The 14,918-nt window shown below is 39.9% G+C and overlaps 4 protein-coding genes across 4 annotated transcripts in view; 1 reads left to right on the plus strand and 3 right to left on the minus strand.

The window, feature by feature from the left end:
• The window catches only part of LOC306964035 (rho-related GTP-binding protein RhoA-A-like), a 470,655-nt gene that overhangs the window by 402,821 nt on the left and 52,916 nt on the right, over positions 1-14,918 (minus strand). The window lies entirely within an intron of this gene.
• znf740b (zinc finger protein 740b) overlaps positions 1-14,918 on the plus strand; it is a 220,933-nt gene that overhangs the window by 140,867 nt on the left and 65,148 nt on the right. The window lies entirely within an intron of this gene.
• On the minus strand, positions 1,193-3,446 carry hoxc11a (homeobox C11a; the record flags this gene model as incomplete). The annotated part of the gene is given in 3 exon segments (XM_079558721.1): positions 1,193-1,425; positions 2,578-3,418; positions 3,420-3,446. Coding segments are annotated over 3 exon segments (1,101 nt in total).
• Positions 11,598-13,310, minus strand: hoxc12a (homeobox C12a; the record flags this gene model as incomplete). The annotated part of the gene is made up of 2 exons (XM_079559145.1): positions 12,707-13,310; positions 11,598-11,836 (listed from the first exon to the last, which is right to left on the minus strand). Exons 1-2 carry the CDS (start codon positions 13,293-13,295, stop codon positions 11,598-11,600), a joined length of 828 nt encoding a protein of 275 aa, XP_079415271.1. The 5' UTR covers positions 13,296-13,310.

The following is a 14,918-nucleotide window of genomic DNA, read 5'->3' on the forward strand; positions in this document are numbered from 1 at the left end:
AAATCCCTAAGCATCAATGCTAACTTGCCAAGTGTGTGTTTTCATCCATACTGGAAGAATGTGGGATATCATAGTTGTGTGCGAAGGGCGTTTTGTTTGACAAGACACACTGCAAATACAGTTTATGCCGAAAGCTTTAACTTTTGCCACTTGGACATGCAGTCTTGCTTGTTTACTATTTGCTGCGGATGTGAACACCATTCCCTTTGAACAGACGGTGCAATTAGGAGAAAAAAAATAGCCATTTAGTGCTCCTTCCTTTATGGCAGTGTCTAGACTACAAGAGTGGCGATTCTATTTAGTGCACACTAAAGGTAACCTTTGTGCCATTTTCCACAACATTAACCCATTCATTTATACTCAACAAGGATCAAATTTCTTTTCTGTGTGGTATGATGGTTTCCTGCAAAGTTTGCCAAAATATCGCAATGGTGGTCTAAAATGTATACACGAGCGGCCCTACATCTGCAAAGAACATGAAATGCACAAAGTCGGTGTGACTATAGGTTTCTGTTTATTTCATAAGTGATACATTAAGAATACACAGGCTGTTTATCCACTCCGCCATAGAAAGCAATGCTGAAACAAATAATTTAATGAGCATCTGCATATTTCTATAAGCAGTAGGGGGAATTTGCAGCAGGTAAATAGCGAAAGGAAATTCAACATACGCCTATTTACATTCATAGAACTTTGGGCTGCTCTGTAGGACAAGGTCTATACTTTCACAGATCCGATATCACATTTATATCGATAGCAAAATTGCATCCAGTAAAACTGCTATGACACTTAACACTGGCCTGGAAATAATTCCATAATATGCTATTTACAAAGACCAGAGGAAGGGAATGAGCGGGGTGTGTCTGCGCAATAATGGTTGAAATATACATTTGATATTTAAACAAATATGTCTGAAATATGAACATAGAATAAACACTATGAAGAGTCATGATAGACATATTCAAGAACCGCATAGAAATGATTATTCTAACCACAGAGACCTTTCTGGGAAGTATTAGGAAATGGCGCGTCCATCCCGTGCAGGCCTACAGCATGACACCGACTGTCCACTTGCATTGCACACTTCAGTGGCATGGGCTCATTTAGAAAATGGCTGTGCCCACGGTTACAATTCAAAGGGAGAACGAGTATAGGCCTTAATGTCACTAATCAGAGCAGTGACACCTTTAACTCACAAAAGGGGGTTTCCCGAAAAATACTGGAGGCGATCCCTGCTTAATTTCTTCTCTTTCATTCTTCTGTTTTGAAACCAGATTTTAACCTGGCGGTCGGTGAGGTTCAGCATTCGAGAAAGTTGAAGCCTTTTCTCTTTGTTGATGTAAACATTAAAAAAGAACTCTCGCTCAAGCTCCCGGATCTGAAACTTGGAATATGGACACCGCTTCTTTCTTGTGCGAGGAGTGCCTAAAAATACAAAACAGGATCAATATTTTGAAAGGCAATTGGATCAAATTAAAGTTAGGTGTCCGCTATCTGCCCATTTAGTGGTAGAAAAATCCAGAATTCTAAAATGTCCCATTTAGTGCCATGATAACATTTCAGTACATATTTATCAAGCAAAGCAGCAGAGTCCATAAACAGGGTTAAATATCCGAATTGCTAAAAGGGACCAATATCATCTTACCGCCCCTAAGTATGTGTTTATCTGTTATGAATATATAATAACTGAAGTATTTTGTCGCATTATGTGCGTCGCATTCCAATGGAGCAAAACAATTTACACAATATTTTGGCAGTGGATAGAAATTTCTCATTGAAATGTTTTGAAGTGCACAGGCTATTATACGGCCTTGTTTATTAAACGCGTGAAATCGTGAATTTCTTGAAAAGAAAATTTGCAATTGTAACGTTTGCTTAATGAACACGAGTGTGAACAATACATGGCCTACATACAAGTGGGATTGAAACAAGCAATTGTTGCTTTCATTATTTCCACTTGGCTCCAGCCTCTGTGGCCGCACTGACCATTCAAGTTAAGGCCAATGTCACTATTCATTATAGCTGAACAGTCACACTGCTGTGCACATCATGCTGCTGGAATTTATGCTGCACAGGTTAATAATTATAAAAGCTGAAAGGTTGACTGTGTACAAATGTGCTATCCTAAACGATGTCGACAGTTTAACAGATAAAATTCATTAAATCTAACAAAGCAGTGTATCCTTTTGTGGGCACAGCGCGAGAAAAAAAAAGAAATTCACAAGACGCCAAAAGCAATGTTCTGCCCAATTGGGTTTTACTCTCGACAGCCCAACGAGAATATCCCTTAAAATACCCTACGCAAGTTCATGATCAAAGTTAACATTTGTCACAATAGCTTTCTCTTAAAAATTTCACAGACTCTCACCATAGAGGCGTCTGTGTATAACATCCCCTTTTTTTCAAAGCGCTTTCCCATCGTAAAAATTCTTCTCGTTGCAAGAAAGAGCTTTGTAGGGTTATAATAAAATCCTTTGAATGCTTATAAAACTCCACATAAAATCTGACCGACAAAACACCGGGCTAGTCCCCTTAACCTTCCCCCATTTTACAGCTCTGGTACACTGGTATACCTACTCGAGTGACTGCTCTTGTTGGCGTTCCCGTCCTTAGTCGCTGCGGCGGAAGACGTGCACGAGCTGGCTGAATTTGTGTGTTCCTCCTCATCGTCTTGTTCCTTTTCCTGCTCCGCGGCTCCGGCTACAGAGGTTGGAGGCTGCTGCTGCTGCTGGTGCTGGGAGTCGCTCTCCAGCTTTCCCCCTTCGCCTTTTTGTAAACAATTGTCTGACTGATTGTCCGTGGCGCTGCTGCAGTACGCGGTCTCGAAAAAGCGGTCGAAACCTTGCGGGAGGACGCTGTTTTTGCCGACACCGGAATAAAAACCTGTGGAGGGGTGATTGGAGCCGGGGTGGGTGTGATGGTGATGGTGGTGGCTGTATACACTCTCGTTCTTCATAAGCATTTCTGTCATGGTGGATTGGGGGAGACAGTCCCTATGCACCAAGTCTTCTCCCGAGTAGCACGATGCGTAATTGCCTCTGTGGTGCCATTTACTGCCCGGGTCCAAACCGTAGGAAACCTCCCGTACCGGCTGCACTTGCGAGAGGTTTGTGGAATAAGGATAGCTGATTTGCCGGGACGGGGCCTGTGGAAGGAACGAAGAGACGGCAGAAAACTCGGGGACGTAGTAGGTGCAGCTGGGGAGGTAGATGTTAGACGCGCAGCCCGTCCTGTCCCCAAACTCGGATGTCCGGTCTTTGCGAGTCTGGGAGCAGAAGTTGCCCAGATTCACCGAGTTAAACATCGTTCTCTCTCCCGCACTCCGTACTATAGATAGATGTTTTGGATACGAGCTGCAGCAGAAGGGAAAAATTTGGGAAGGCGAGATGACGCGCAATCCGTCTAAGTCGCCCCGCAGACACGTGATCGAAAGTAGATATTGTCATATATCAATTTGGAAGACTTGGATGTGTAGGAGTGGTTGGCTTTAGGTAAGATCTAGGAGGTTCAAACGAATGATTTTCAAGCACCACAGGCGCACTAAGAAAACCAGGAACAGATTGGTGTTTGGCGCTTATTACAATTACACAGATATGCGCTCTGTTCACGTTTATGGGCTGCTGCTACTGCTGGAGAGATAGCAACATGCTAAGTGCTAAAGCTACCCAGGCAGGCACAGCATTAAGTATTCTGTATCTATGCAGTATTTAAAGTTTTGAGATCCTGTTAGGGTCTGTAAAAAAAAACATTATAAACAAGGTAATTAGCATATTGTTTGAATGAAAAGACAGATACGGATCAAATCAAAACAAAAATGTCAAATCCCGCACTAATATCCCAAAACAATCAAATTCAACGTAACATTTATGCCATTCACGGTGCAATTTGCATGACGGCTAAGAATGGCATAAACTGGTTAAAAGGAGACCAAATCAGTCCCATGAGCTCCATCCTCTTTTTAGTGTTTCACAAAATCACAGGGAAGAAGTCATTTGTGTGTAGACACCACAGGACACTTTCTCATTGTGGTTTGTGAATTCAGATTTATATTAGTCGTTTAAATCCCCTGTCTGTATTAAATCTGCACTAACATGCTGTCGTACGGACTGGAAAATAATAGATACAGATGACTCACCTGTAACTCGCCAATCCCTGGCGTTGTTGCCCTATTTTTTTCTGTCACTAAACAAAGTTCTCGTCTGTGGTACAGTGAATCAGACTATAATTATGTTGTAAAGTGAAGTCACATTCAAGCAATGCAGAGCAAGCAAATGCCATAAGCAACCAGCCTGTTGTTGAAGCCCTCTATTATTATTGTTATTTGTTGTAGTTGTAGTAGTAGCAGTATTTTTCTCTTTGACCAATGGCCATCACACCAATTCAGTGCTTGTTCTGAGCGTCTGAATCTCTTCCTTACAGTATGAATGAGCTATAGATTACCGCAAGCAATAAGCAACATGTCCAACGTAATACAGCATTTAGCGCTGAGACAAGCCAAGCTGGAAGACTATTCAATGCGATCTGATACCTGGCATAGGCCTACTCGATCTGCTTCTTTCGGTGCGCTTTTACGCACGAGCAGAGGCTTCTTGTAAATGGCTACTTATAGGCCACTCCGACAGGGCCCGTTTAAAGCTGTACCCAACGTCCCTCTAAAATTAAATAAGTCCCAGCTGATGTTTCTAGATGCTCAGATGCTTTTATTTTCCACCAGAAAGACGACTTTTATTTGAGGGTGACTATTAAGACGACATATGTCAGCTTGGATATGTTTTAAATAAATTGTAATAAAAATGACGGAGGACAAAGTCGCATTTATGTTATTTTCTGAGTCATTGTAAATGTTTAATTGTTCTGCTGAGGTCTGCCCTTTATATTTATAGAGTAATGACTACTAGCACATTGTGAAATTAATATGATGTACTGTTGTTTATAATATTCTACTTTCTAAACGCGGCAATACACTGCATTATTATGAAACAATCTGGATACTTCTTTTATAAATACAACTTTGTCACTAAGGGAAATCGTCAATTCATTGTTCAGAGGAAAAATGTAGCGCCTAAAAAATAATGAAACTAATGAATGCCCGCGACGGTGTGCCATTCATTCCAAGTTTATTAGTAAATAGGTGCCAATGGCGTTAGACTGTTTACAGCCTCAATAGACAAAGGGTTGACTCACATGATGCATCTTGCATCCAAGTACAAAGAAAGGAGACAGCTGTCCAGACACAGCACTTGAATTTGACCACTAAAATCTTCTCTACGTCCACCATAAAACTCCCAATGGCTGTAGTAACGCTAAATTCCTTTGTTCCATAGATAACCATAAACTAGAGAATGAAAGGAATTTGGACTTTAGAAACAAGGTAATCTTAGCAAAAACGCGCAAATGCGCTGCTTTAATTTCAATCAAAACTTTTGTCGATCGTTGTGTGAGCTTTCATTCAGTGAGCTATATTTAGCTTTTAGTAATGAGAAAGACATAAAGGTACAGGCACCAGCGCGTGTGTGAGTTTATTGAAATACATTTGACTAAACAACCACATGGCAAAGTCTTTGTGTAAACACACTGCTCTGTGGCCTATGCGCACACCCATGTGTAACACGGAGCATCAGTGATATGCTGTGATTTAAAGCCTCTTTTGCAAATCAGTGAATGTGTATTTTGAAATACAGTATGATATAAGCTGCAGCTTACTTCTTACTAAACTGTGTTTACGTACACTGATGTTCTGTTGTATACATTTTGCCCAGGCGAACCCTGTGGCTTAAACAATTAAATAGTATAAGAATGCTGTCAATCAGGGAACAGTGCACATCTTTCACTGGTTCTTTTTTGCGATAAATGATGGTGTGATGTCATAGCATAGCAACAGCATGGAAAAAAGTATTCCATCAGTGCACCAGCATAACAACAGAGAAAAATGAGTGGCAAGTCCGCATTGTTATTCTCTGATTTGCCTCAAATGTTGAAGGTTCTATTGAGAGTTACCTGTAAATACCCTCTGTATGTCGTGCTTGTATCATATACAGAGAGATTTCTTCTTTTACCATCAAGGTAGGGTTTGCTGTGCTCATGTAAGAGCAATATTCACAAGGATCTAGAAAAGCTGACACAATGAAAAAAATAAAAAAAAGCTGCGGGAGTTTATTCAGAATTAGCACAGCAAATGTTCATGTTGGACCTAAAATGTGAGCTCTATTCAACCAAAAGGTAAATACATTATAATTACTATTTCGAGTTATTTTACTTTTTTGTTATTAAAAAAGACACCAGTCCTGCGTATTTGCTTGTGGAGTTTAACCTAATGTATGGCTCTCCCGCACCTTAATTACAATCGGCATCCTTTATGTGTCAGCACTTGTTAAAATAAGACTTAGTTCAAAATCTAGCGCTGTATTTTGGCTGAGAATTTGACATAACGCCTCACCACATTCCCATAAGCCATGAGACACGTGCGCACACACACACACACACACACACACACAATGCGCTACAGCTGGCAAGACCCTACGCAGCACAAGTCAATGCTAAATGTGGGAAGGCCACGTAATCAGATTACTGTCCCCTCATGGCCTAGATAAGTTTAATTGGATGTAAGGCGGGTAGTTAAACTTGGCTGTGTGGACTGTGAATAGTTTCAAGCAACACTAAAGTTTTTTTTTTTTCCTTTTTTTTTTTTTTTTTTTTACGTGTGTGTGTGTGTTTTGTTCTAATGCACGGAGTGTGGAGCCTCTGTGATGGAAACAAAACAGAACAAGATGAGAACTGGTGTACGAGTGTTGTTATATTTGGGGAAATCTCCAGAGCGCATTGCTCATCTGTTTAACTCAGTGCTTTCTAAAGGAGCTGAGCAGAAAAGGGCCTTGAACAGGAAGATATGACCGAGACCAAGCGAAATAGTTCATTTCCACCCGATGTCAAATTGACATTATGCCATAACAGCGCGTTCACATTTTTATTTGAATTCGCTATAGAGCGATTTAAGGTCTCCAGAAATCGGGTACAGGCCATGTAGAGGCTGCAAGCTTCAACCGTGCAATTAGGGGGTTAGGCTATCTCAAAACAGTAAATATAGCCTATATATATCTTTAATTATCTCTGTGAGTGTGCTTGTTATTGTTAATAAAGGACTTGAGGATATGATCAGTCACATGTTGCGATTGCCTGCATTTCAAAGCGCAACAGACAATCCCAATTAAATGTTTCGTAAATAAGGCTTTTGACTAATCCAACACAGGGTTCAGCTGTCACGCATCGTGAGCAGGGATCTAACACATAACACACAGCCTAAATAAAGCACATGCATAATTGTAAATGTCGCACCATGCGCAATTTTACAGTAAACTATAGTTAAAACAAAGGTGCGTGTAATACTTTCCCCTGTGTTGTCGTATAATAGGTCTCGCGGGGAAAAAATAATGAGGTTTGTTTTCGCCTAATGGTGAATGCAGAAAGCCTTAAAACTGTGTGCGTAAATATAGGCCTATTTTTGCAATAAAACAAATATTTCTCACAATCAAACACTAATTTTCTGATTTGTGCAGTTGTTGTTGTTGTTGTTGTTTTGCAATACACTAATGTGTAACATCTAAGCTTACAAGTGGCGACAAAACAAAAACAAGATGTAAAATTATACTCGAAAAAATACTACAACCCTAATCTTAAAATACATGAAGAAAAATGGACAGTTGAACATTCCACTCCAAAGCGCGCAGCAGCGTTTATTCACCGTATACTTGACCTTCATACGACGCTTTCAAGCCTTATAAGGCTGGAGGGGTGTTACAACAAAACTAAGCAAAAGTATACATAGTACAGCATATGAGCGAGGGCGGATACTGAAAGTGGTAACAGGACATTCACAAATAAAGCATAAACAGTGGCTGGAGCTAACAATAAACTGCGGCTGATATTATTCCCTTCCAAAAGCTATAAAATATAGGAAGTCCGCATTATATTGCGATGTTGGAGTGCGAAACAAATGGATAAAAAAGATAAATTAGAAAATATAAAGCCTATGCACAACTCATTTCAAATCATGTCAAAATCAATAACCATTTGACAAGATGTGAAAAGAGATGGTTCACAAGTATCTTACATTTTTCATTGAGTTTCTATCCTCAATCATATTAACACTGTGATTCAAAACACAAACACACTCCCTACACTCTCCAGTAGAGACGCGCCATATACACGCTGGGGTCTAGTCAAACACATAGCGCACTCACCCCCACACTTTAAACAGAAATAACACCGCTTTCTATTTCTCCAGCCAGCTTCGTACCATAAACGGCAGAAGGGTGGCGGGGGACCTAGACCACATGCCACACAAGTTCTCTGTGAAGGGCACTGTGAAGCTCAGTGACCTCTGCGACGCGGAGACAGGACGCCATAAACAGATTTAGCCAGTCTCAAAGTCAAAAGTGCTCAGCAGCAGTCAAAGCCTATTGTAAAGACCTGCTTGGCAAGCACAGATACTGTTCTAGTTAACAACAAAATGTCTAGAAGTGGCAGGAAATTTCTCTTAGCACATTCAACGATTTTGAACAAGCTTTTGCTCATGAAAAGTAAAATCCCCAAATTAAATTTTAACCTGGTGTTTTATAATAAACAAAATAGAGGAAACAACAGACAGGAAACGATCGTGGGTAAGGAACAAGGCAATTGAATGGTCACTATTTTGTAGAAAACACGGAGAATTTGAAGTTCTAGTTAAAAGATTGTTATACCCATTTACTAGCTCACAAACAGCAGACGGACATGTAGTTAAACTGAGTCCAACCGTGAAAAAAAGAGGAATTACCTGAGTAACCTAGCGCCTTAAACACCTCACAGCCTCTTTTCATCTCGGTACAAACGTGACCCATGTTCCACAAACTATGTGCTCGAGGGGATGCCAACATTTCTCTTGTGTGCTTCATCCCTCAGTGTCGATATTGTCTGTTTTCGTTTTGTTTTTCTGGATGTATGCGTGGCAGAAAACGATTCCCACTGTCTATTATTGTCCGCAGCACTTCCTCCATTTAACATGTACTTTTTTGTCATGCATAGAGCAGTTGCCTTACAAGTTATGCAGTACTGATGTTTTAAAACAATAGACACTGGTGCACTGATGCACTTATGCACGGTATTTCCGTGCGTAAAAAGGCTGCTTTGCGCATTTACGCACACGTATTGGTTGCCATTTTTCTGTTTATGTCATTGTTTTCGGGATGAGCACATTTTATTGTCGGATTTTAGTAACATATATCAACCCTGAAAATGTAATATATCATAATGTGGACTATACCAACATTTGAATATTTCCCGGCTGATTCCGTTCACCAAATATTGTAATGTATAGATTCAGCGTCACGGTTTTCAATGAATCCACTTTATATTAAATCACAACACGCCAGCATGGTTGAGTAAAGTATAAGCTGAAGCGCTTTACACATATTCACCAGCAGAGAGAGCTTTGTGACGTTGAGATGCGTACAGTACAGGTCACGTACTAAGTTTTGAAAATATGTAAATAAAACTCAAGTCAAAAGTGAAAACAAAAGGGTGAACAAGACGCTTAGTGAAAAACAGACAATGAAACGGTGTCCATAAGCACTGGGGTGTAGCCCTATTACTGTTTTACAGAGCTGTTGTGTGCTTATTTCGCGGTTATTGGCTTATAAGCACTACCGAAGACATTGATCTCACTCAACTAAAGAAAATTCTCAACGGTGGCGACAAAGTTACCTGCAAGCCATTGGCATGAACTCGCGTTTCAATAGAGCGTATGCACATAACCATTGGCCAAAGAATGCGCATTAGGCATATATGGCGGCATATGAGTAGGTATGAAACTATAACCAAGCTCCAAGCAACAAGAATATAATTCACACCATGTCCACTCATGTTAAAAATGTCCTTTAAATGGACCTACGTGCAATTTCAAGTTTCATAGGTCGGACGATGTTCATTTATTGGACACGCGCATGGCCAAAGATAAGGCCAACCGTGCAGCCTCAAAAACTTCAGATTATTCGATTATATAAATAAATAACAGACCGGTGTGGAGTCTTTTCATAATTTGTTTATTGAAGACCTTACGCATATACATTCATGTTCATATTATTAATAATAATACTTTTACAAGACAATGTTGCAATCCTCACAAGCGCAAATAAGGGAATGCAATGAGGGACGAAAACACCAAGTACGCAATACCAAGATTCTCATTTCAACAGGATATATTTAAATACCGCTTCTAAATAATTTAGCGGTATCAGATAATATGCCAACAATCCTTACAAGAACATAGGCAGTCTATATGGAATGCGATATTGTACAAGACAGCGAATAAAATAACGTATTTTTACAATAAGGAATCCGAAACCGGATGCAAACAGTAGGCTAACATATAACATTTACTGTTTTACACGATACATGGGAGTAAGGAGACGACATTGAGCACAATGCAGGGAACAAGTAATCTACACTGAAAATACTTTTGAGGCAATTACTTCCTTAATAATAATAATAATAATAATAATAATAATAATAATAATAATAATAATAATAATAATAATAATAATAATAATAATAATAATAATAATAATGATGATGATGATAATAATGATAATCATAATAATCATAATAATAATCATAGTAATAATAATACATTCATGTGTTGACTGTTATACTTGCTTTGCTTTTCACATCCGTAATATGCTGTAGATGTATGAGTTTCACAGCTATAGATAGCTTACTAAATGACTGAGAATGTGCACTATATCACGGTAAACAACAGCATATTGTACATATTAATAATTTTTCTGAGCACCAAGGTTTTAGGCGAAACTCTTAAGCCTCTTTGTTCAACCCTCTGAGGAAGGTTGGATTCGCCTATTTCTTTATTCCGCTGTTGCGGATGTGTTTTATCAGTTTGACTCATTTTGTGCTGGCACAAAATGGACGCACCAACTTTTTTTTCAAACAGTTTATCGACAAAAACTAGGATGAGACAGAATGAAAGTACGCAGTCGGCAAGACTATAGTTCTGCCTAAAACGTGTTCGTGCAAGACCTACGATGACGAAATTGAACTTTTTTTTAAGACTTAGGTCCATTTGATTCCTTGCTCATGACCGTGACCGTGTCCAACGAGGTATAGGCAACTAAAACATTTTGTTTGACAAATTCAACATGTTTTCAAATATCTATTTCACTCATGCAGTCCGTTTTAGGCCTATCTTAATTGTATAGACCCAAAGTGTGTGGCTGTATTTACATTCTTTGCGTAAAAGGACATGCACTGCATTATCAACTGAAGCAGCACCTAGAGTTGATTTCTGCACATTATTAAAACACTGTCTCCTAATGTACAAATATAATGGGGTTACTTTCAACGCTTTTGCAAGCCAGGTAAACGCTTACAGTCTGTGTAGAATCGGTACATTTGAGGAATCGAAAACTTTAGATATTGTAACAAATGGCTAAAATGTAAAAAAAAATAAAAATAAAAAAAAATGATAGACGAGTGCATGCATTGAAAGGAGACCTAAGGGATAGAAGGCTTGGCTTTTTACTGCCTATCGATTCACCTTCTGCACATCTCTAAAAGTAGGCCAAAGCTTGCTCTCTCAGCATGAGTCTCTTTTTCTTCATTCTGCGGTTCTGGAACCAGATCTTGACTTGTTGGTCGCTGAGGTTCAGGCGGTCGGACAGCTCCCTCCGCCGCTGTCTGGTAATGAACTCATTCAACATAAATTCACCTTCAAGCTCGGCCAGTTGCAGCTTGGAGTAGGGCTTGCGTTTCTTTCTGGTGCGAGTGTGCATCGGGTACCATGGAGCACCTTGGGAAGAGGAGGAGAGGGAAGGGGGGTTATGCACACATTAGAGACTGCAGTTTCAAAATCACGGTCACCTTCAAGGTTATGGGACAAGTTAACATTAATTAGAATATATAGGAATAGAGCAATACGTAAGCTTTTTCCCCCCTAAATATCAATATGCACATTACACATTGGAAATAGAGGCTCTTGCTTTGTACAGCCTCATTTAAAGTGAGGAGAACCCTGCAGGTCCTTCATATATGTTAGTTTTGTTTGGATGTTTGGACATACATGCTCACATGCTCACATGCTCACAAGACCAGGACTGAACTGTCTTTTGCAGGTGTATCGTTTTGGTACATGGCATGCAAATGATTGCGTCACAGAGATTCATGTTTGTGAGGCTGTGGCTGAGTTTAAAAGTGTTTTACTAAATTGAAGAGAGCAATCAAGCTCTCATATTAAAGCTCAGTGAATCAATGATTGGATTCAAGCACGATTCTTTAAATTAATATTGGAATTAACACAAAAACGCACAACATGCAATTCAAAACGTTGAGGACTTCGTTTTTAAGACAAAATAAGACTTTTAAACAAACCAGCAGCTTGTTTGATGTTAGACGTGCATTAGTAACATTATCACACGTTTATTACAATTTTCGTGAAGCTATGAGCCATTTATAACGATTGTAAACTATATTCAAGCACATGGAGCGACGTCTCGAATTCTAGGGCAACCCCTAGCGGCGTTTGTGCACCACACATGTGTCCTGCAGGCTGTATCAGTATCAGTGCGTCGACTTTACAGTAGAAATAAAACCGCACGCAGTATATTTTCGTGATCGAGCTCATACAAGCAAAACGTGCACAATCAGAACCGGCTGCACCCACCTCCGCCTGTGGCTATGTTGCTTGAATGGCTTCCCGGTGACACCAGGGTCTGGGTGTCGCTGGATGAAGGCTTGCTGCTCTCGTTGAGCAGAGACGAGCTGGAGTCGGACTCCATAGACTGACAGGATGGCGGGTCTTGTGTTAGCTGCTCGTTCCCGTAATCATATTTGGAAAAGGTTGCAGCGGTGCCAATCCCAGCGTGCATCCCGTGGTCAGATGTTAAGGATGAAGTGTCTCTCGCCCTGTCCTCTCTTTTGAGGCTGCTGCCACCTGAGCAGGTCTCCCTGTTCGCGTTGCTGTTGCTGTAATAACACTTGCCCTCGTCTGGTCTGGTAATTTCACAAGAGCGATTGAAAGAGGGGTTAATAGACACTGGGCTGCTAAAGTAGGATTGTGAGTATCCATTGCATGGCTCCGAAGGATTCCACGGGAGGGAGCAAACATTGTCCCTTCTCGGGTACGAAAGAGACGGTAGCCCCGCCAGTTGTCCCCCAGAAGCTCTAAAATTCGGAAAGTAAAACGTGTCTCCGGTGTGGATGTTTACCAAAGGTCCCACAAACCCGGGATTAAGAAGATTATGTTCGCCCATTTCCGCGGGCCCGACCAACAGCTTCTAGTTTATTGCAATCTGACATTTAACATAGTTAAACCTGTAGGGGCGCCTGATTGGTCAGCTTGGAACCACGTGACTGGAGAACTTCTGTAACAAATGGAACCACCCACTTTGCCCATCTCAGACAAAACAAAACATTAACTTCTGTATTACAGAGGTTTATACGCTTTTTAAAAATACCATAAAGCTTTTATTAAAAATGTTGGAGCGTGTTTTCCTCACTTGACTCTTGCTTAGCCCGATGAAGCCACAGCTGCCTCTCTTTTTATATTGAGGAACTGTCCATGGACTCTTTAACATCTTTATATGCTGGCGAAAGTTTTTAAAATGCGATTTCTTATGAAAACAGTTTTTCTTTACGTAGAGGGTGTGTGTGACAACCTGATTTCTTGCAAATTATAGGTGAATTGAATGTCATATAAATCTGTGATGTTCAAATTTTACAAGCTTGTTTTAAGAAAAGACTGATGCTCATTGCCGCACTCTTCTCGTATTTACAGTAAGGAGGTCAGCAGGTTGAACCGGTGGCTCTGTAAAACAGGACGAGATTCTACAAGGTTACTTTAAGAGGGTCTATTTCACATTACACTCTCTACTACACCTCACATGAACAACTTTAACAGATAACTCCAATAAACGTTTGCAGCCAAACTCTGCTGGGATTGTTATACATCTCACAATTCTTTTATATGAATTTTACAAGATATCTGAGGACACTTTACTGATACTATCAACTAACAACGGCCCGCTTTACCTGCTGATAATTAGTTGATGTGTATGCACGTTTCCCTTAGCTATTGCGTAATTACGCACGCGCGCGCAGATTTTAGAGCTGAAGAAATGTAATAACAATAATAATAATAATAACAATAATCATAATAACAATAATCATAATAACAATAATCATAATGGTGAGGATGATGATAATGATGATGATAATGAATTCACAAAACATTGACGAACAAACTTATCACGAGCGATGTTTGTCCCAACAAATACTCAGTACAACAGTACAACAATTGTTCTATATCATCACATCAGCAAATAAAGTTATTCAATTAACAGGAGGGGACGTAATGCGCCGCCACTAATCTGTAAGAAATTTGGCATCACAAATTACGGACAATACTTTGGAGTCATGTATAAAAATAAGTATAAATAGCCTTTATAAAGTGTTTAACGACATTAGGAATTTAGTCATATTTGGTGTTAAGAAAATATTCTACAATATTACTATAAAACCAACTTTAAACAATCACGCAGTTAACACCATTAGATTTCGGGCAGTCTATGCTCAAGTTCAGGAGCACAGCGCTGCTGTGAACTTGATTTTGGACATACAAAGCAGTAATACATTTGGATCTTTAATATTTAACAACGCAAAAACAAACATTTAGCCTCTATTCGCCCGATGAACATGAATTAAATACATGATAATTCCAGATGATATGGCACGCAGCATCACCATAATAAACCTTATCACGGGCTGATCAAATAATTCCACACAGTGTTTATATTCTGGTGTCGGACGGACAGCTCATGTGCGCTAAAGAGCGCGTGCCTCAGATATGCCAATGTCGTGTTATGTGAGAACAGCAT

Source organism: Gobius niger, assembly GCF_951799975.1.
Source record: "Gobius niger genome assembly, chromosome: 6".
Taxonomy (NCBI): Eukaryota; Metazoa; Chordata; class Actinopteri; order Gobiiformes; family Gobiidae; genus Gobius; species Gobius niger.